Here is a 21,879-nt window from a genome sequence, read left to right on the forward strand (position 1 = left end):
ATCATTAATTTTTTTTTTTTTCTGTTCAGTTAAAAGTTTTCTGCAGGAATGTCCAGCGATACTCTAAAACCAGTTTATTTTTATTCTTATTTTTAAAATTACTATTTTATTTGTTTGTTTTTTATCCATATTATTTTTTCTGTCTACCTAGGTTGATAAAACCCCTGTCGTATTTACGTGTACTATTTTTTTTTGCATTGCAAACTTGAATTTGAGATGGCAACACTAAATGGGAAACACAACCTCAAAATTGAAACATAACATTTGTCAGTCGCGTGTTTGACAGCGCTGACAGTGAAAACAAATATACATATTGTTTTATAAATGGATTTGCAACTAAATATATCCACCGTTACGAAGAAATCAAAGAAAAAGGTCATATTAAATACTTCATGTATAATTTATCATATAACTAGTCTAAATTGTCGAATTTTATGTATGTTTTTCTTTTGTTTACAGACGGAAAATGCGAGTAAAACCGATATTCCCAAGAAAAAGCGGGATGCCGATGATTCTCAATACAGTTTTGTTAGTAAGCCTTCTTTCGAGGGTAAGACAGTGGCTAGAAAGCGAAAAATAGAACCTAATAAACCTCAAAAAGTAAACTTTTCTCTTCTTAGTCAAAAACCAAACGATTCAAAGCCATCCAAGAAAGACTATTCGCCAGTTAAAGAAAAGAGAAAAGAAAAGAAAGAGGCTGTAGAGAAAACGGTTGATTTTACTGATGAATCGGATTTTACAGTTAATACAGTAAAGGAGAAGAAAAATTTTAAGCGTGAGAAGCAAAAGGTAGCAAGAGATGATATACGAGATGGGAAAGAAAAGAAGCAATGGAAAGGTGATAGTGACAAGCAAGAACCGAAGAAGAAGAGTGTCCACGCTCAGATCTCCGCGCTGTTTAGGAATAATCCGGAAATTCCAAAGATCGGACAACGGCTCGTGAAGCCAATTAATGAAAAAGTCTTTTCCGGAAAGAATTTTGAGAACCTTAACATCCACAGTTTCAGTGTTGCCAACTTGGAGAAAAATATGGGACTTCATCAACTAACAGTTGTGCAACAGAAAGCATCTCCCGTCATCTTGGAAGGGAGAGATGTATTGGTCAGGTTGGTATTATTAATTTTTTAATCAAATTTTACTTGGCTAATATTTCTTCCTATATATTGCATTCCGCATAGCTTTTAAACACCATTTGTGAAGCTAAATCTAATTATTTTATTTTCATCCTTGGGAGGTTGAATGATGAAGATGGAGTAGGAACTTTTATAGCTTCAGAAAAGTCGTAAGCTGTAACATGTGAAAAAATAGAAATTCATAAAAATATAAATTAATAAACTCATAATTAACAATATCACAGTGACTAAAGCCTCCCCCCTATTTTCCGTGTTTCCACTGATAAAAAATAATAAACAGCTTTGCAATGGTAGAGACTAACCGTAGCATTTCGTCGTAACATCGCTCGCGGCGAGCATGTTACGTTACGACATTGCTGACTGACCGCGATTAGTGCTCGCTTGTGGCCTTGTGCAGTGTTGCCATATCGCTCACTCCTTTCAAGAACGTCATAAATCAAAAAACTTGATTTTTCAGGAAAACGTTTTTAAAGTTTAAAAGTATAATACAATGTTTTAAAAATAAATATCAAGCCACTTATTGAACTTTTTACCGTGCAACACATCTTTTTAGGTAAAACCTGAAGGTTTTTTCTCCATTTGAAAAATAATTAATTTATTTAAATAAATATTTAAACAATACCTTTTCTTCGAAATGCAAAAACAACATTTTCTGCCCTGTAGCGGGTAAATATTAAGTAAAAAATATGCCTCTTTTGCTGGGATATAGTACATTTTCTGGGCATTCCGAAAACATGCACAACTGAAAACTGACGATTTTTGATTTATGACGTTCTTGAAAGGAGTGAGCGATATGTCAAACCAAAAAAATCATTATTACAGTCTAGAAATCTGTATTCAATTTGTATAGAATCAATAATCCAAAATCTGTATGAATCTTTGCATTCGTAGTTAAAATATCAGACGACAAAGACGTGATTCTAGATCAGTCCCTATTATAAAATGATCAATTTGCTTTGTAATATCGCTCACTCCTTTCAAGAATCAAAAAACTTGATTTTTCAGGAGAACGTTTTTAAAGTTTAAAAATATAACATAATTTAATAAAAATAAATATCAAGCCACTTATTGAACTTTTTACTGTGCAACAGATCTTTTTAGGTAAAACCTGAAGGTTTTTTTTCCCTTTGAAAAATATTTCGAATATTAAAAAAAAAAAAATTAAACAATACCTTTTCTTCAAAATGCAAAAACAACACTTTCTGCCCTGTAGCGGGTAAATATTAAGTAAAAAATATGCCTCTTTTGCTGGGATATAGTACATTTTCTGGGCATTTCGAAAACATGCACAACTTAAAATTGATGATTTTTGATGTATGACATTCTTGAAAGGAGTGAGCGATATATTAAAAACAAGAATACCTAGGTACTCTTGTTTTCTTTTCTTTACAGAGTGTATAACATCTCGCCATCTCCCTTTTCGCATACACCTCAAAACATCTTAATTTCTTACTCTCATCTCAACCCATGATATTTTGTGCATTCATCTGTAGCACCATATTTTGAATGCTTATATCTACTTTGCGATACTTTTTTTTAGGAGGTTACGAAACTCAAACAACCAGTTTCTCACCATTTTTATCCAGACTAATCGAATGAGTTTGTCTCTTTCCACAGATCGCAGACTGGCTCTGGCAAAACTCTGGCGTACGCGCTGCCTATAGTGGAGGCCCTGCAGGCGATACGGCCCAAACTGAAGCGCCAAGACGGCGTCAAAGCCCTAGTCATCGTGCCGACACGAGAACTCGCCCTTCAAACCTACGAACTATTCCTCAAACTTGTTCGGGTAAGATAATTTAGTTGCATCAATTGATTCGGCAGTCACTTTGTAGCAATATATCGTGACTCCTTTCAAGAACGTCATAAATCAAAAAACTTGATTTTTCAGGAAAACGTTTTTAAAGTTTAAAAATATAATACAATGTATTTAAAAAATAAATATCAAGCCACTTATTAAACTTTTTACTGTGCAACAGATCTTTTTAGGTAAAACCTGAAGGTTTTATTCTCCATTTGTAAATTATTTAGTTTATTTAAAAAATTATTAAACAATACCTTTTATTAAAAATAGAAAAACAACACTTTCTGCCCTGTAGCGGGTAAATATTAAGTTAAAAATATGCCGCTTTTGCTGGGATATAGTACATATTCTGGGCATTCCGAAAACATGAAAATTTACGATTTTTGATTTATGACGTTCTTGAAAGGAGTGAGCGATATGTCCATTTTTAATTTGTTTTTTCCTCTTCATCCTTAAACCATGGGCACAGCTCTAAAATTTATTCAAGCTTTATATTTTATAAGCTTCACATACGTATATATTTATTTAAGCTTCACATACGTCCGCCTACTTAATGTAATGGTCAGCACGCTCGGCTACCGTACTGGAGGTCCGGGGTTCAATTCTAGGGAGGGGCGTAGTCATTTTTTACTAATTATTTTGTATTCATAATGGTATTTTAATAATTGATTTGTTAAATTATGTCTTCATTGATTTTCTTTCTCGTAGCCCTTCACCTGGATAGTTCCGGGATATCTCATTGGCGGGGAGAACAGAAAAGCAGAGAAGGCTCGGATCCGGAAAGGCTTCAACATCCTCATAGGAACTCCGGGAAGGATTTGCGATCATATAAAGCACACCGTTTCATTGAAGTTAGACGGAACTAGGTATGTGAGCTTCCGATCAGTACTCTACTTCTGAATGTTCCTTAATTATTTTGACTAGACCAGGGGTTCCCAAAGTGTGCGCTGCGGTGCCCTGGTGCGCCGTAAAAAGTAAAGAGGGGCGCCGTGAGTCGATCCTCTATCATTATCTGAAACCACAAATATTCTCGGGTACCTATAAAGCAACAATTTATATTTTGAGCGCTTGCATCTTTCTACCCAACTACTATTATTGTATGTACCTATTTCTTTCGACTATAATATTTGTATATATAGTCAATATATCTTTTTCAAATAGCTTACTAAAGTAGGGCGCCGTGACAAAATACTAAACTTGTAAGTGCGCCGCGGGCTGAAAAAGATTGGGAACCCCTGGACTAGACTAAGTTAACCCATGTATGGAAGTGAAGCGTGGAGTTGCCAAAAATAGGATGAAAGTAGACTGAATGCAGTCGGAATGCGATCTCTCAGGGCGGAAAAACCATGTATGGTAGATGTTCCAATTGTGATATTAGGAAATAATGCAAGGCTGAGAAAAGCGATCACCTTTGTCCAACCGTAAGCCCCTCACCCTTTTACCCCTACACACTCTCCCATATTTAAAATACCTTTTCTCTCTTACTATACATAAACTATGCTTATATGTGGAATTATTTAATTGGCTTTTGTTATTGTTACATCAAACTATTTTTATAATTTTTTGATATATAAACTGTAAATTCAACATTTTGAGTGTGTTCAAATACAAATCTGGATTATCTCTAATTATAGGAGTTATTTTTCATATGATGTTTTTTGACATCTCAACATAGATGAAGAAGAATATGGATGTCTATAATAGTAATATTGTCCGCCTCCGTAGTGTAATGGTCAGCATGCTCGGCTGCCATACTATAGGTCCCGGGTTCGATTCGTAGGGGGGGGGCAAATAAATATAAGGGATTTTTTCACTGTAATATTTATTCAATATTACCCTGGACTGGTACCTGAAGCGGAGGGTTGATCACCTTGCCTTCATGCAATTAACAATCAAGTTAACACTGCGTCGCTACGATGCAGTGCCCTATGCACCATTGGGTGCGGATAAGGGTTAAAAGAAAGAAAGAAAAGACAATAGTAATAAAATATGGAATATGACAGTCGTAAGCCCCGTAAACGACCTGACTTCCATTTTCTTCTCCATCTATTTTGAGATGTCAAAAAATAATATACTTTTTATGTGATCTTTATTTTATCAGGTGTTTGATCCTCGATGAAGCGGACAGACTGTTGGATATGGGATATGAAAAGGACGTCTCTAGGTTCGTACGGCATCACATATAGAATTTTGATCGAATCATCTGTCTCATACTCGGTTTCACAATTTAAACTTCCAATTCCTCTCTTCCAGCATCGTTCAGACCCTGGAGAGCCACAAGAGGGCGGCCGGCTATGACCCGATGGCTCTGGTGAGGGAGTCTGTCAAGAAGTCGCACATCCACTTTGGGGAAGAAGAAGAAGAAGAAGATAATTACAACCGTGACAAAAGCGTGAAACGGAAAGATGATGTAGAAGAACAAGTTGTAGCAAATACCCCAACCGATGAACCATACAAACACGAGCTGACAAATGTGATGATGTCGGACAAGAGGCAGACTGTGCTTTTGTCTGCAACTTTGACGAAAGTGAGTGCTTGTAAAAGAAGATGTCTAACTTCTTCTTCTTCTTTAGCTAGGACTGTGTCCTATTTTCCTCGGAGTCCGCTCCTGGGAGGCGGAAGACCAGCTGTCTTTCCTTCGTTTAGGTGGTCTTCTTAGGGGTCTGCTACCTCTTATGTATTTGTCTGCTGCTATCCTCAGGATATCTAACATTGTGTTTATTTCTCTCTTCTCCGTCTTATTCCTCATTACTGAGGGTTGTGACCCTAGTGGAAGCAATGACTCTTCTCCTGTTATCCCTTGACTGCGCTGCACGTAGCGCTCCAACCACCGAGGTGCCTGCTGCTGCCTTAACTTGATCGGTCCATCGTCAGGGGATCTTCCTCTCCCTCTCTTCCCCTCCAGGCTACCGATCACAACCAGTCGTTCCAGGCTATCCTCATTGCCATGCGCAACGTGTCCAAAGAACAGGAGAATCCGTCGTGTGCAGACATTGGCCAGAGTCAAGCCACACCGTTTTCGTTGGAAAAGTGCATCACCTCAAGGGCACTTATATATTCTTATTCCTGTTTTAATAAAACTGCTCTGTAGACCGAGAAGATCTGAGTTTATATCTTTTGATGGTGCATAGGGCACTGCATCGTATTGACGCAGTGCTATCTTAATCGTTACGTACATGAAGTTAACGACGAAACCCGGTCATTGGTCAAATATAATGAAAGTGGATAAACATAAATGAAAACAATGAAATGAGTGAAGAAATTATAGTAAAACAAATTTATGAAGCGAATGAATCAATGAATGTAAGCTAATGTAATGTAGCAGAGGAAGACTGAGGAAAACTTGGCATGATCAAGTATTTAAAATACCGATATCATTAGACTGATGACCAACTCTTGATCATTTTTACCCATTCCTTTGTTTTACCTTTGGTCCATTTTTTTTTTCTCTTACATCCTCGGGAAACACATTAAATATGCTCGGAACTATGTTTTGAAGCTTTCTACTTCCCATATTTATTGTTGGAACCATCAACCCTTGGTTGTGTGTGAAGCGTCTATCATAGTTGTGTACTAGAAGATTTTTATACTTTTTACTAGTTAAAAATTGACTCTTCGTTATGTTGTGATTGGTCTGTTTAGGCTGTTGAAACACTGGCGGGGCTGACGATGGAGAACCCGGTCTTCATAGATGCTTCGGAAGGCCGAGCCACTCTCATCGCAGACTCCTTGGCCAAATCGTCTCCAGTAAAAGAAGAAGAAGAAACTCCGAAAGAAGTCAGCGCCGAAGATGACTTTGAAATTGTTCCGCAGCAGGATACTGATAGTGATGATAATGCCAAACAGTCTGATGATGAAGAATCCGAACCCGTTGATGAAGAAGATGTTGATGAGAGTGATATCGATGATGATGATGAAATAAGCGGTGATGAAGACGATGCTGGTTACGAGAGCAGCGATGATGAACAAGAAGCTGTCCCTGAGATTGACATAAGCAAACTGACCTATTACAAAGGTACTTTTTTACCATATTTTGAGTGTGTCCAAATTTTTGCTCATAACTCATAAAGGTCTCTGTTAATTGAGAAAACTTACTAATTTCAACCATAGGTGGTGCCGAAAAGTAGCACGCGAAAGAGGGTGTCAATTGGAGCATAATAGAAATTCCGAAATTTGAGTAGTGTGGGTTTTTGGGTATTTCCATTGGGAAATTTTATTAGTTCCAAAATTTCATATACCTTCATGTTTGAGTTCACGGTAGCATCTATGGTCGGTTGAGAAAGTTTTATTCGGCTAGGATCTAGTATATATCTAAATAAAAGGGTCTACGCTAAATAAAAGCTTTCTCAAACCAACCATAGATGCTGCCATGAACTCGAACGTGAAGCGATATGAGATTTATGATATATGTACAGCTTCCAAAAATTTGGTTTGGTTGTCAATCATGGGTAGAATGGTGAATTTTACACGTGTATGAATGGTGAATGTTACGATACAAGTGATCGCCTAAACCAGCCTATTTGCAAGTACCCAGACTTCCATATTCTTCTTCATCTATGTTGAGATATCAGTTTTTTTCAAACTTAAATTTATGTTTTTTTTTTCAATTCTTCAAATAGCAATAACATTTATCTTGTTGTTTCAGGACTCAAAGCGTTTGCTGGATTCAACTCCGAAAAAGTCGATGACGAGCCGCCCAAAAAAAAGAAAAAGAAGAAAGTCAAAAAGAAATCTGATAGTACCGATGAAGAAATTGACGAAAAGCCTAAAAAAAGTACCAAATCAAATAAAAAAGCATCAGCCAAAACTGAGACAGCCAAAAAACCTGCTGAAGATGCTTCCGACTCCGATTCTGACTACGACTTCTTCGCAGTCGCGAAATGCCCCAAAAAGAAAGTGGTCAAAGAAGAAGAAGAAGTAGTGGAAGAGCCGGACGTCTCGATGGAGACCAACTTCGTGACGGAGAGCGGAGATCACAGCAATCCATTCCAGAATGCGGTGCAGAGCGCCATAGCCCAAGACGAGATGGTCATACCTTCGTCTGTGACGCAAATCTACATCGTGGCACCCATGAAACTGAGACTGGTCACGCTCAGCGCCCTGATAATAGAAAGATGCGTCAAGCCGGGCAGTGGGAAGATGCTGGTCTTCATGGGGACGCAAGATCTAATCGACTACCATTGCGAAATCCTCTCCAGGGTCCTAGCAGGCAAGACGCCCAAGAAGATAACAATAGTTCCCAAAGTAAAAAAAGACAAACGATCAAAAAAGAGTCTGGATGATGTTGAAAGAGGTGCTTCAAACAAAGACGAAGATTTTAAAGACGATAAAGATGTTAAAGGCATTGAAGATGAAGAACCAATTGAAAAAAAGCAGAATAACAAAGTAAAGAAACAGGCCAATGTTACCTTGGAAGGGGACAAGCTGGGCGGTAGGGATGACGAGGAGTACTTCCAGTACGAGTACGATGGCATGGATCTGGAGGAGTACGAGGCCAAGATGAGGGTGGAAAAGGCGTTCGTGAACGTCGAGTTCTTCCAGCTGCACGGGTCCATGGACCAGAAGACGAGGACGGAGGTGTTCAAGACGTTCAGAGCTGCGACATCGGGGGTTCTGCTGTGCACGGTGAGTGAATATAAAATTGGACATACCATACTCTTGGTGTAGAGGATATTTTAAAACTTGTTTATAATTGCCCATATTTCATACATCAGAATGTGTGTATGCCACTAAAATCCTCCTAAATGACTGGACCAATTTTGATATTTTTTTCTGTGTGTTTGATTGGATCCCTGGATTGTTTATATCAGTGGTCCCCAACCTTTTAATGGCTGCGAACCGGTCGACGGTCGATAATTTTACTATTTTAGTTTGAAAGCTTAATTAAAATGTAACTTTGTTTTAAAATCACTATAAATATTTTATTTTAACTTAATTATAATATCTATCAGTTTCAAAGCTAACCACTTCTTTATCAAGACTGATTAATACTGAAAAAAGTATTAATCGGTCTTGATAAAGAAGCGATTAGCTTCGAAACCGGTAGACATTATAATTAAGTTATAATTAAATATTTATAGTGATTTTAAAACAAAGTTACATTTTAATTATAAAATGGAAAATCACAAATTTAGTGCTTCAAATATAAAAATTAAAAGAATTTAATTACATATAATCCGAATTTCACAAGTGCCCAAAGTGCCTAAGCTTTCTTTTTATTCTCTCTGCCTACATCTGCGGCTAATTTCTCTAGAGATTTCTTGAACTTTGTAGTTGATTACTTGAACTTTGATGTGTTACTTGAGCCCAGTACAAAAAAATCTGTATTTGGTCTACAATCATGAATGTATCGTGACAATAAGTGTCACCTGTCAGGGAAATGAATCATGTCGATACGTTCATTATTGTAGACCAAATACAGATCTAAATATTTTTTGTACTGGCCTCAAATAACACATCAAAGTTCAAGTAGACCCGTTATAATAAAATAATAACTATGTAGTTTTTAAAATAACAACTATAAAATGCAGTTCCACCAAGAAAAGTCGGTACAAAACTCGTATCTAAGAATAGACTGTCTTTGCGAGACTTTTGCAAAGGCCCCATGGGTTATGGGTACAATTTCGCAGATACGCGGGCGAAACGAGAAGTCGATCGCGTGCCGGCCATAAACGCGGCTAAACTAAATAATCAATATAAATTAAACCTATAAATTAGTCAACTGCAGTCGGCGCAGTATGGTTCCGTCTCCAGGCCATTCCTGTGCAGATTTATGGACGAATTCCGCGATGGCGTGCGGCCCGAGGGAAACATAACCTACAACTAAACGAAACCTCAGAACCGCAAACGTTTTTATTAAATTATTCTTATAATTATTTGGTTTTCTTCTTGTCTGTCTGCTGTGCTGGTCGGGGTTGTGGGCGTCTGTGTACCGGCCAGCGTAGGGTCGGAGTCGGATCTAGCTGACTAATTGAACTAAATACTGATCCCTTTCACTGCCTGCACCGGGGTACTTCTATAAAAATTGGTGACGGACTTACAATCTTGTATTTATTTAGATTGGCAGTGACAGGTGTATTGAAAGCTTTAAAATGTAAATTCACAGTAAAATCGGGATACAATTTTATATTGTTTCACATTTTCAATAAATTTCGCAACTTATTTCAAAACAAAAATGGCTTAGCAAGAGCAGATCTGTCAGGAAGCCTAGATGCTTCTGTATCAGATCTGGGCATGCGGTGAGACAGCTTTCAATAAATGGTCTTCTTCTTCCTGGCTCCATCCCGACTTATCGTATTTGTAGACTGTTGTGGTCAGCTCTCCTCGTCCTCAGGTTGTAGGTCCTTCTGTCATATACAACGTCACCTAGATCATACCTTCGAATCGTGTTATCTTTCTGCAGCATCCATGAATTCTAGATGCCCTTCGAGGAAGATCCATGGCGATCGCCTGGTTCACAATATGATCAGGAACTCTGCGTCCTATGTGCCCATACCATCTCAATTTCCTTTCCTCTACCTTATGTTTGATGTTTGTTACGCCCAGGCTTAGAATCAATACTGTTTGTAAAGAATTGTATTATTTTTTAATTTAAAAAGTGTTACGCCGATAAAACAGAGTGCGACAGAGAAAAACTAAGATGGCTACGCTACGATAACTTGAATGTCGTTTCTTTGTTTTACAAAACAACGCGAATAGTTTGATTCCAATGTGCGTTAAAACGTTAAAGCGTTTTTTTTAAATTAAATTTAGAATTACGTTTCAAATTTACATCTCACTTGATAAATTCACATTTGTATCGAAACTGTGTATAATATATAAAAAGTATATACATTTTGATTTTAATTTAAATTTAAATATCAATTGACAATGGAATATTCAATATTAAAGGTATCTGAACTTGAGATGAATCATCTATCGTTTGTATGAAGATACACGTATGGCGTTATATCCTCTCCGCCTACTCCAAACGCCGTGGGGATGTCGGTAGCAATAGCAAATAATTGAATCGATCGCTTTCGCCTTTTTTTCTCCATTGTAGTATATTTCTTCCAATGTCATATTAATAACTTAATAATAACACGTGTTAACGCTCGTCGGTAAATCAGGGAGGAGAGCGCGGGACGCACGGCACAGTATCCCACAAAATAAGGGCGGCAATAAATTGACCGTTTATTGGTTCTGTATAAAGCCGAGCCGATATGCCTCGGAGGGCAAGGCAAACTGCATTTTCGAGCAGATTACTTTTAAAATTTAAGGCGATGTATTTTTAAGGGTGACTCTCTAATATACAAATCCAGTACGCGACAGGCTATGCGAGAAAGCATACGTGTTGTCCGTGCACATTTTTTTTAAAAATACACATCGAAAAAATATTTTTATAATTTTTTTTAACTTATCTTTCAATAAATTTTTGTATATTTTTCCAAAACAATATATTTATTGCGAAGAAAAACTTTTTTCAATACAAAAACGGTGTTTAAAGCAAAAAAAATCAATCAAGTTAAATGTTACCTGAGTTTAAAGGAAATTAAGTTGCGAGCTATCGCATATTGATAATATATGTAATAAAAGACCTAGGTACCTACCTATACATTTTATTAAGTACTTACATATAGTACCTACATAAAACAGTTCTACCACCAGATGTCGCATGCGTCGCACTGAATAAAACAAAAGAGATCATATAGAAAACATATAATATTCTGAACTGTCAGAATCAGATAGATAGATAGAAAAATATTATAAAGATAAATTAAGAATAAACTTTAATTATAAACTTTAATTACAAAGCACCACATTGTTTATTTTATTATTATACACCCACTTTACATATTATTTACACCCAATTTACAAAGAAAAATATTACCACCTTATATATATAATATATATTTTTTTAATTGCTTGAGACACCGTTTTTATATTGAACTTTTTTTTAATTAGAAATAAATATATGGGTATGAAAAGAAAAGATTAATTGAAAGGTAAGGAGTTTAAAAAAGTGATAAAAATATATTTTCAATATATATATATATATATATATATATATATATATATATATATATATATATATATATATATATATATATATATATATATATATATATATATATATATATATATATATATAATATATATATATATATATATATATATATATATATATATATATATATATATATATATATATATATATATATATATATATATATATATATATATATATATATATATATATATATATTTATATTTATATTGCTTTTAAAATATCAAATTTTATGTTTTAAAAAAAATTACGCGCGGAGACACGTCTGGCTTCTCGCGCAGCCAATCGCTCACCGAATTGTGTGTTTGCGAATACCCCCTTAATGATTCTCGAATCATTAATCCTCGCTTATTTGAACTGTATTTTTAATTTGTTATTTTAAAAAAAATATTTTCAAAGTATCGTGGCATAAACAAGTAAAGACGTTCGTGAGGAAATATCATAAAACGAGGATCGTTTTGTTTTACATTCCCGCCGTATTTATTGCATCTCTTATTTTTTTACGGTTTATTTTTCGAGTCATGGTTCCAACCCTAATGTATGGAAGTGAAACATGGAGTTGGCAAAAGAAGGATGAAAGTAGACTGGATGCAGTCGAAATTCGATCTAAATAAATGGTTTCATTTCAAAACAGTGCTTGAATCACTAGAATTTTACTAGAGACATCTATTGGTGAGATTCGGACCTCGCATACAAATGAAAGAATTTCTGCTGAATAAAAAGCTTCTTTCATGTCACCAAGATGTCCTCGGTCTTCCTCTGCTTCTATTATCAACCACATTCGCTTCATATATTTGTTTTACTATTCCTTCTTCACTCGTTCGATACCCTTCATTTAATTTTCCACTTTTGTTTTATTTGACCAGTGACTGGATTTCGTCGTTACAGGCATCATCATTATCAAATGATGTTTTAGAATTTAGTACATAAACCCTGATGATGGCAAGGTTCTTGTCGAAACCGGTTGCTAAAGTGTAACAATTAAAAGTGGTTAAAACAAAGTTGTTTAATTTTATAAAGTTTATAAAATGTGCCACAAAGTATCTGCGAAAAACATTCAAGAAATACATGTATAGTTTTTGCTTTTTTATGTAAAATGTAGTTCCACCAAGAAATGTCGGTACAAAACTTTCATCCAATATGTAAATTGTATTTTTTTATACGAAAATGGCGTCATATGAATTATCCAATACATATATTGGATTATATCCAAGCAATTTTATGTGACGAGGTAGTATGACCGACTGTGGCCTATTCATGGATACTTGTCCGCATGTCGTTAGAAACCCATAGACAATCGTTCAATGATCTATTTTGAATAATATCGTTTACTAACGATGCTCTGAAAGGCCGCGGAACAAGGCGGCCAATCAGCGCGCCCCGTTCGCGCCTTCCGACCAATCGGCAGCTGGGAACGGGAGCCTCCGCTGCGCGCCGCGCTCTGCGCACACAATGGAGCTCTCCTGTCAAAGCGACGAGCCGACTCGGGCGACTTCACATCGCGAGGCGAGATCCGGCGACCACTCGTTGCTGAGCTAATGTGCAAAGGCAAATAGCCGCGAGTTAAAAACAGTAGTTTCCGAGAAATACGCGTTTATATTTCGCTCACTCCTTTCAAGAACGTCATAAATCAAAAAACTTGATTTTTCAGGAGAACGTTTGCCTCTTTTTCTGGGATATAATACATTTTCTGGGCATTCTGAAAATATGCACAACTGAAAATTGACGATTTTTGAATTATGACGTTCTTGAAAGGAGTAGGCGATTTAGTAAACTTGAAATAGTGCTTTTCGCCAGTACATGTATCAAATTAATACAATTTTGCGGCTTGGATAATGAATATCTCAGTAAAGGAAAAAGATGGAACAAAATCTGTGATTGTATATGATAGAGACCAGTTATAAGAATGCTTTGAGCCGTATTACACCAAACAGCCGCAATTTGAGTTACGGTTAGTTGCCTTTACACATTAGTGAGGTATCTCTACATGAGAGAGTACGGAACCACCAAGTTCTTTAAGGCGGTATGGACATGTGGAGCGAATGGCTAAAATAAGAAACAGAACTTGGACGACCAAAAAAGAGTTGGTAATCAACCAGAACCTAAAATCTGGTGGTATCAAAAGTCTACGTAATCGGAGGGCATGTATGACTAGATGTATGGACTTGAAAACCTCTTCAAATTTCTTAATTTTTGGTTTTCGATAACGCTAACTTTCGTCTCCCTGACATCGTGACGTGATAATGCCCTTTTAGAGGTTTCGCCACCACTCTAGCCATCGTCGGTCGGGCGAGTGTGTGCGCGGAGCGTGCTGCAGAGGGCCGGTTCGGGGGCCCGCGGCTCCGGCTGGCGCCGCGGGGGCGCTTTGTCGGTGCTGCAGGAATGCCGAGAGACTCAGGGACGCACTCGGAGAGACAGAAAAATATTGGTATCACACCATGAATTTAAAACTATGACTTTGGGTTTGCTGCAAATCATTTTCCTTGCAATCATTATGCACCTTGGTCACCGGCGCCTGCAGGTCTTCTCTACAATCGGCAAGAATAATAGCAACGTCAGCATACAAATGCAACAGACAGCCAAATCGACGTGCCCTACGTAAAGTACTGTAACTACATTTTTGTCAATTTTGAGATATTTGGTGTATGTTATCAACTGACCGTTATCTACAAATATAAACAAAAAAATGTATAAAATAAATTACGCCTAGGTTTTAGGCTATAAGACGCTCTCTACATTGAATTTTCGAAATTAACTGAACTCCTAAAAGTAATAGATGTCTCTAGTGAAGTTCTAGTGATTCAAGAACAAGGTTTCTAAATTGGTTCATATATATAGAACTTCCAAGAATTTGAGTAGCGTGGTTGTAAATAACGGGTAGAATTGGTGAATGTTACACGTGTGTAAAGTGATCACTTAAACCAGCCTATGACGGTCGTCAGCCCCGTAAATGCCCAGACTTCCATATTCTTCTTCATCTTTGATGAGATGTCAAAAAATAATATGAAAATAACTCCTGTAATTGGAGATAATCCAGATTTTGTGAACAAGTATTTGGACTCACTCAAAATGTTGTGAACTCCTAAAACGCTAACTACTTAATTTTGACAAAGCATAAAGTTTTAAACGATTCAATACACTATTTATCGTGTTTTTTAATGCAAAATACTAGTTTAGAATTTCAGATAAAACCGTTAATTAATAAAAAAGAATTCGTTGAAAAAATCTTCTAAGCCCTCTCCTGTAAAGTAACAGATTTGCAGATAGAGTAGGTACTTTACGTAGGGGGTTGTCGAAATTATACTTTTCGGTTATTTTATGCAATTATCCATATATATATATTGAACAGCCACGGTGACATTACAAATCCCTGTTTAACACCTTTAGTGATGGTTTTCTTTGTGTCGATCTCATAAGGGTTGGGTCTAATAAGATAAACATTCCCCGCGTACACCCCTGCCCTACCCCTAGCGGACGCACGAATCATAGTTCAAATTGTTACAATTATTGCGCCGTAGCAAATGTTTTTGACCTTTCTGGGAGTATGGACGTAAATGAACGTCGGTGCGAATTTTCCTTAAAGGAGTATCGACGTTACTGAACGTCGAAGTCCGTCTGTCAGTTGGTGTGATGTAACTTGTATAGCAATGACATCTGTGGATATTTGTGTGTAATTTTATCATAATTCGAAGGCTTTTTATTTTATTATTATTTTAACATAATTTTTATCTTCAAAATACATCGATTTAACTCAACTAACCATCACGCCACTTCCCCGCAGGGTTAGGCAGAGAGAATAGGACGCCACACCACTTTGTCTTTACTTTGTCTCACAAGTTAATGCATGTCCTCATACATACCCGCCGATTGTTACGACTCCTAACCTGACCACTTTCAAGTATTAGGCATACCTGATCGTGCTAAGTTTTTCTCGGTCTTCCTCTGCTCCTTTTTCCAATTACATTCGCCTCATAAATTTGTTTTACCGTTCTTTCCTCGCTCATTCGATCTACATGTCCAAACCATCTCAACACACCTTTCTTAACATCGATTTGATGAAGAAAAAAAATCATGTTAAAAGAACCCACTCCCCAGAGAAAGTCGGACATCAATTTTCGCACTCCCGAAAAGCTTAAAATACAAAATACTTTTTTTCGAAGCCTAGTTCGCCTCTGGTTGTATCCAATGCCTCCTTCACCAAGTGCGAGGTGACGGCACAATACGACGCTGCGTGCCTTTGATGAGCTATTTACCATTGAAGTGACTCTAAACGGAGGCATTTGAAATATTTAGGAACACCGTTTGTACGGCGATCGTCTCTCGGGAGGGGAGCGTGTCGACAACAATGGGTCGAATGCTGGCTCGTCGGCCACTTGTTGTCCATCATCTCATCATCCAGCATTCCTTACAGGCGGTAGAAAATAGCCAATCAATGTCAAATTGACCTTTAGGACGATTTCGTTCATACACCGGATTACCCATCGGACAAATGTTATGAGATGTTTCATAAATTGATTCGGCAGTTACTTTGTATTAATTTCAGCGCTCTTGGGGTAGTATTTTACGAAAATGGCGCTGTACAATTTATCCAAATTTATTATTATTGTTATTTATTCATTATCAATTTGAAATCCACTTGAATAAATTTATATATTTATATATATATATATATATATATATATATATATATATATATATATATATATATATACATATATATATATATATATATATATATATATATATATATATATATATATATATATATATATATATATATATATATATATATATATATATATATATATATATATATATATATATATATATATATATATATATATATATATATATATATATATATATATATATGTATATATATATATGTATATATATATATATATTGAAATAAACATAATATTTTTTTTGCAGACCACCAAGCCACCTTATGTGTTTTGTCGGTGGAGTTCTTTTTACATTTTTTTTTAAATCTGCTTTAACATAGTATATAATTTACGTCCGCCTCTGTAGTGTAATGGTCAGCACGCTCGGCTACCGTTCTGGAGGTCCCGGGTTCGATTCCCAGGGGGGTCAAATAAATATAAGTGATTTTTTCACTGTAATATTTATTCAATATTACCCTGCACTGGTACCTGAAGCGGAGGGCTGATCACCTTTCCTTCGTGTGTAAACGATCAAGATAACACTGTGTTCATATGAAGCAGTGCCCTATGCACCATTGGGGTGCGGATAAGGGTTTTTATTAATTATTATATAATTTACAAATAAATGTTTCGCTCATCGGACATTGAAAGCTGTCCCGCCGCATGCCCAGACCTGATACAAAAGTATCTAGGCTTCCTGACAGATCTGCTCTTGCTAAGCATTTTTTTTTTAACTAAGTTGCGAAATTTATTGAAAATGTGAAACAATATAAAATTGTATCCCGATTTTACTGTGAATTTACATTTAAAAGCTTTCAATATACCTGTCACTGCCAATCTAAATAAATACAAGATTGTAAGTCCGTCACCAAATTTTCTAGAAGTCCCGGTGCAGGCAGTGAAAGGGACACTCATCGGACAAATGTCATATTTTCAGGATGTCGCTGCGCGAGGGCTGGACTTGCCCCACGTGGACTGCATAGTCCAGTACACGGGACCCATCAGCGCCACCGACTACGTGCACAGGTACGGCCTCGTTGTGTCTCTCAGAACGATGTGTGGTAGGTGGCCCCTCTGATTAATGTCCGAAACGTTGTGGTCCCCCAGGGTGGGCAGGACGGCGCGAGCAGGCAACGTGGGAACGGCCATCATGATGCTGCTGCCCAGCGAGGTGCTGTTCGTGAGGCAGCTCGAGGAGAGAAGGATTCGGTAAGTAGACTCTTATTTTTTGACATCCCATCAAAGATGAAGAAGAATATGGAAGTCTGGGCATTTACGGGGCTGACGACCGTCGTAGGCTGGTTGAAGTGATCACTTTTTTTACACACGTGTAACATTCACCAATTCTACCCATTATTGACAACCACAATACTCAAATTCTTGGAAGTTCTACATACATTAATCAAATTTTGAAACATTATTCTTGAAATACTAGAACTTCACTAGAGACATCTATTGGTGAGATGTAAAGAAGCTTTTTATTGAGCAGAAACTTTTTTATTAGTATGTGAGGTCCGAATCCTGGATTATAATCACACACATCTGGTAATTAAAAAAAAACTTATTTTGTATTAAGTAAATTGGCTCAACACAGGCTATGTCAAAAGAGCCGAAATACATATAATTAATAAAATATTTAAAAAAATGCATAAATAAATTTTAAAAAGTACATGAGAAACACCAGAAAATATCATTTTTATCATTTAAGCTTATAATTTGACCAGATAATTTATTTACAGCATTTTGAGTGTGTCCAAATACTTGTTCACAAAATCAGGATTATCTCCAATTACAGGAGTTGGAGATAATCCATATTTTGTGTTGATTTATACATGATTAGGCAGAGTTGATACTGCACCCTTTCGAGTAAGCGTGACCAGTGCAGTCGGTGAAGTCTTGATATTCCCGTTTGGCAGGTTACACCAGGAGGAGATGGAGGGGGCGCTGGCCGCCCTGGCGCCGCTGGAGCGGGGGCTGCGCGCCGGAGGGCACCAGCCCGCGCAGGCCGCCGCCGCCGACCTGCAGCAGACCTTCGAGGAGCTCGTGGAGAAGGACAAGGAGCTCTACATCAAGGGCTGCAAAGGTATGCGACTAGTGTCTAGTGTTGGCTTGACTGGACTTCGGGTAAAACTGTATTCGTAGTAAGACAGTTGGCTGGACTGGACTTCGCGTAAAACTGCCTTCGTAGTAAGAAAGTTGGTTTGACTGGACTTCGGGTAAAAGCAAAACAAATTCAGTTGGCTCAATTGGACCTCAAGTAAAACTGTAGTCAAGGAGAATAGGTTGACTGGACCTCCGGTAAAACTGTAGTAGTAGGAGAGTTGGCTTGACTGAACGTCGGGTAAAACTGTAGTCGTAGGACAGTTGGCATGACTGGACCTCGGGTAAAACTGTAGTCATAGGACAGTTGGCTTGACTGGACCTCGGGTAAAACTGTAGTCGTAGGACAATTGGCTTGACTGGACCTCGGGTAAAACTGTAGTCGTAGGACAGTTGGCTTGACTGGACCTCGGGTAAAACTGTAGTCGTAGGACAGTTGGCTTGACTGGACCTCGGGTAACACTAGTCGTATGAGATATGGCTCGAGTTGACATACGACATCGGCTTGGGTAGGTATCTCTAGCTTGAGGTTGCATCTAACACACGTTGAAACTTAATTCGTATGTAACATTAAATAATCGATTCGTCTGTGGCGATATCGAACTCGTGAAGCAGGATAACGCATGTCCGTTGTATTTCAGCATTCACGTCGTGGCTGCGTTTCTACTCGACGTACCCGCGCGAGGCGCGCGCCGCGTTCGACCGCAACGCGCTGCACGTCGGGCACGCGGCGCGCGCGCTGGCGCTGCGTGACGCGCCCAAGAAAATCGCCAAGGCGGCGCCCAGACCAACCAACAGGTGACCTTTCAACAGCTTTTCTACCATTCTCAAATAATGTGCTAGAGAGTGTGAGAGATTGAGGGAGAGTGGGAGAGATTGAGGGAGAGTGGGAGAGATTGAGGGAGAGTGAGAGAGATTGAGAGAGAGTTAGAAAGATTGAAGGAGAGCGAGAGAGATTGAGGGAGAGCGAGAGAGATTGAGGGAGAGGGAAAGAGAGAGAGAGATTGAGGGAGAGCGAGAGATATTGAGGGAGAGTCAGAGAGAGTGAGTGAGAGAGATTGAGGGAGAGAGAAAGGCATTGAGGGAGAGAGAAAGAGATTGAGAGAGAGTGAGAGAGATAGAGGGAGATAGAGGAAAAGTGAGGGAGTGAGAGAGAGAGAACTTGAGAGAGTGAGGGAGAGATGGACAGCTTTAGAGTGAAAGAGAGGGCGAGAGAGCTAAAGATTGAGAGAGAGAGAGCCAGAGAGAGAGAGAGCAATTCCTCAGTGTTCTGGACGATTTTTTCAGCCCAAGTGATGGCTATGCTGAGAGCTTTCACGGCTTTGGGACTTGAATTTCTTTTTAATGTCATCGTTCAGATTAGCTAGGTTTTTTTTTTAATGATCTCTTTGCCAATGGAGGATTGATGATGTGTTTTATCCCAGGAAAGAATCGGATCTGAAGAGGAGAGCCGAGAAGACGCCTAAAACTCCTGGTAATAGAGCACCATCCAACAAGACGGCCAACAGGGACAAGAGGATGCTCATCGGGGAGTTCCAGAGCGGGCTGGAGCCTCCCAGGAAGAAGACCAAGAAGTCCTAGAAGTCCTACAATATGTCCAGATCTTTGTTCGCAAATCTGGGCTTGTCTCAGATACCGACATCTCAACAAACATGAAGGAGAATTTGGATTTACAACATTTTGAGTGTGTCCAAATACTTGTTCATACATCTAGATTATCCCGAATTATAGGAGTTGTTTGTCATGTTATTTTTTGACATCTCATCAAAGATGAAGAAGAATATAGAAGTCTGGGCATCTAGATTTAAATTTTTTTGTGATTCAAGTACGATGTTTCAGAATTGGATCATATATATATATATATATATATATATATATATATATATATATATATATATATATATATATATATATATATATATATATATATAATTTGAGTATTGTGGTGGTCAATCATGGGTAGAATTGGTGAATGTTACACGTGTGTAAAGTGATCACTTTAACCAGCCTTTGTCAGGTCGTGAGTCCTGTAAATACCCAGACTTCCATATTGTTCTTCTTCTATGTTGAGATGTTGACTGGATAATCATTTCAAGAAATTTTAATTGTGAATAAACTCATACAATTATGCTGTACAATAATTTATTTAACTACCTGTAATTTTTTGTAAATAAATTTGTTTTTACAAAACAAAACCTTTTCATTCTGACTACTCTCTCTTTACCTAATGGCGCATAGGGCACTGCGTCGAAGCGACGCGTCGTCAACGTGAGCAATCGATCCATACAGCAACAAAAATACAAACCGAACGCTACGTTGAAAATAACAAGATTTTCAATGATTATTTATATCTGTTGCTATATATGCGATATTTCAGAGTATATTCAGGTATGCCAAATACTTGAAAGCGGCCGGGTCAGGAGTCGTAATAATCGTCGGGTTTGTATGAGGAGATGCATGAATGTAGGAGAGGCGAAGAATGTTTGCAAAGACAGAGTGGTGTGGCGTTCTTTTCTCTCTGCCTACCCCTGCGGGGAAGCTGCGTGGTGGTTAGTTAGTATTGTTCATTCACCGACACATGATTGACAATCACACTACTCAAATTCTTGGAACTTCTATTTATATATATATATATAACGTGGTAATATTTTCCTTTTGAAAATTAAGTGTAAATAATATGTAAAGTGGGTGTATAATAATAAAATAAACAATGTGTTGCTTTGTAATTAAAGTTTATTCTTAATTTATCTTTATAATAATTTTTATATCTATCTATCTCTCTATCTATCTGATTCTGACAGTTAATAATATTATCGGAAGTCTTTTGTTTTATTCTGAGCGACGCATGCGGCATCTGGTGGTAGAACTGTTTTATGTAGGTACTTTTTGTAAGTACTTAATAAAATGTATAGGTAGGTACCTAGTTATTTTATTACATCTCCCCCCTTGGGGATGAAAATTCATAGTAAAATTTTCACTCGTCCTCCGGATCATCTTCTTGTAGTGAAGGGACTGGTATAAGTTTAGTGATATGATAAAGGTTTGATTTTATTTAATTTTTTCTTTCTTTCTTTTTTCCTTCTTTTTTTCTTTCTTTTTTTTCTTGCTTGTTTTTTTTTCTTTCTTTCTTTTTTT

General features: G+C 37.4%; 1 protein-coding gene across 1 annotated transcript; it reads left to right on the top strand.

The window, feature by feature from the left end:
- Positions 1-266: 266 nt before the first annotated feature.
- On the top strand, positions 267-21,361 carry LOC148300792 (putative ATP-dependent RNA helicase CG8611). The gene is made up of 13 exons (XM_088274296.1): positions 267-375; positions 460-1,106; positions 2,751-2,919; positions 3,643-3,800; positions 5,036-5,098; positions 5,188-5,461; positions 6,577-6,949; positions 7,580-8,559; positions 17,582-17,670; positions 17,752-17,853; positions 18,561-18,727; positions 19,386-19,542; positions 20,169-21,361. The coding sequence occupies exons 1-13, from the start codon at positions 325-327 to the stop codon at positions 20,323-20,325; spliced, it is 3,387 nt and encodes a 1,128-aa protein (XP_088130422.1). The 5' UTR covers positions 267-324; the 3' UTR covers positions 20,326-21,361.
- Positions 21,362-21,879: the final 518 nt, after the last annotated feature.

Source organism: Brachycentrus maculatus, unplaced genomic scaffold, assembly GCF_059751285.1.
Source record: "Brachycentrus maculatus isolate JH-2025_06_01 unplaced genomic scaffold, ASM5975128v1 h1tg000653l, whole genome shotgun sequence".
NCBI classification, from domain to species: Eukaryota; Metazoa; Arthropoda; class Insecta; order Trichoptera; family Brachycentridae; genus Brachycentrus; species Brachycentrus maculatus.

Excerpts from the sequence above, each read along its gene's own strand:
- LOC148300792 (XM_088274296.1), top strand. The coding sequence starts at position 325 with ATGGATTTGCAACTAAATATATCCACCGTTACGAAGAAATCAAAGAAA. Across the intron at positions 5,099-5,187 it reads TATGAAAAGGACGTCTCTAG|CATCGTTCAGACCCTGGAGA; the intron begins GTTCGTACGGCA and ends CCTCTCTTCCAG. Across the intron at positions 19,543-20,168 it reads GCGCCCAGACCAACCAACAG|GAAAGAATCGGATCTGAAGA; the intron begins GTGACCTTTCAA and ends GTTTTATCCCAG.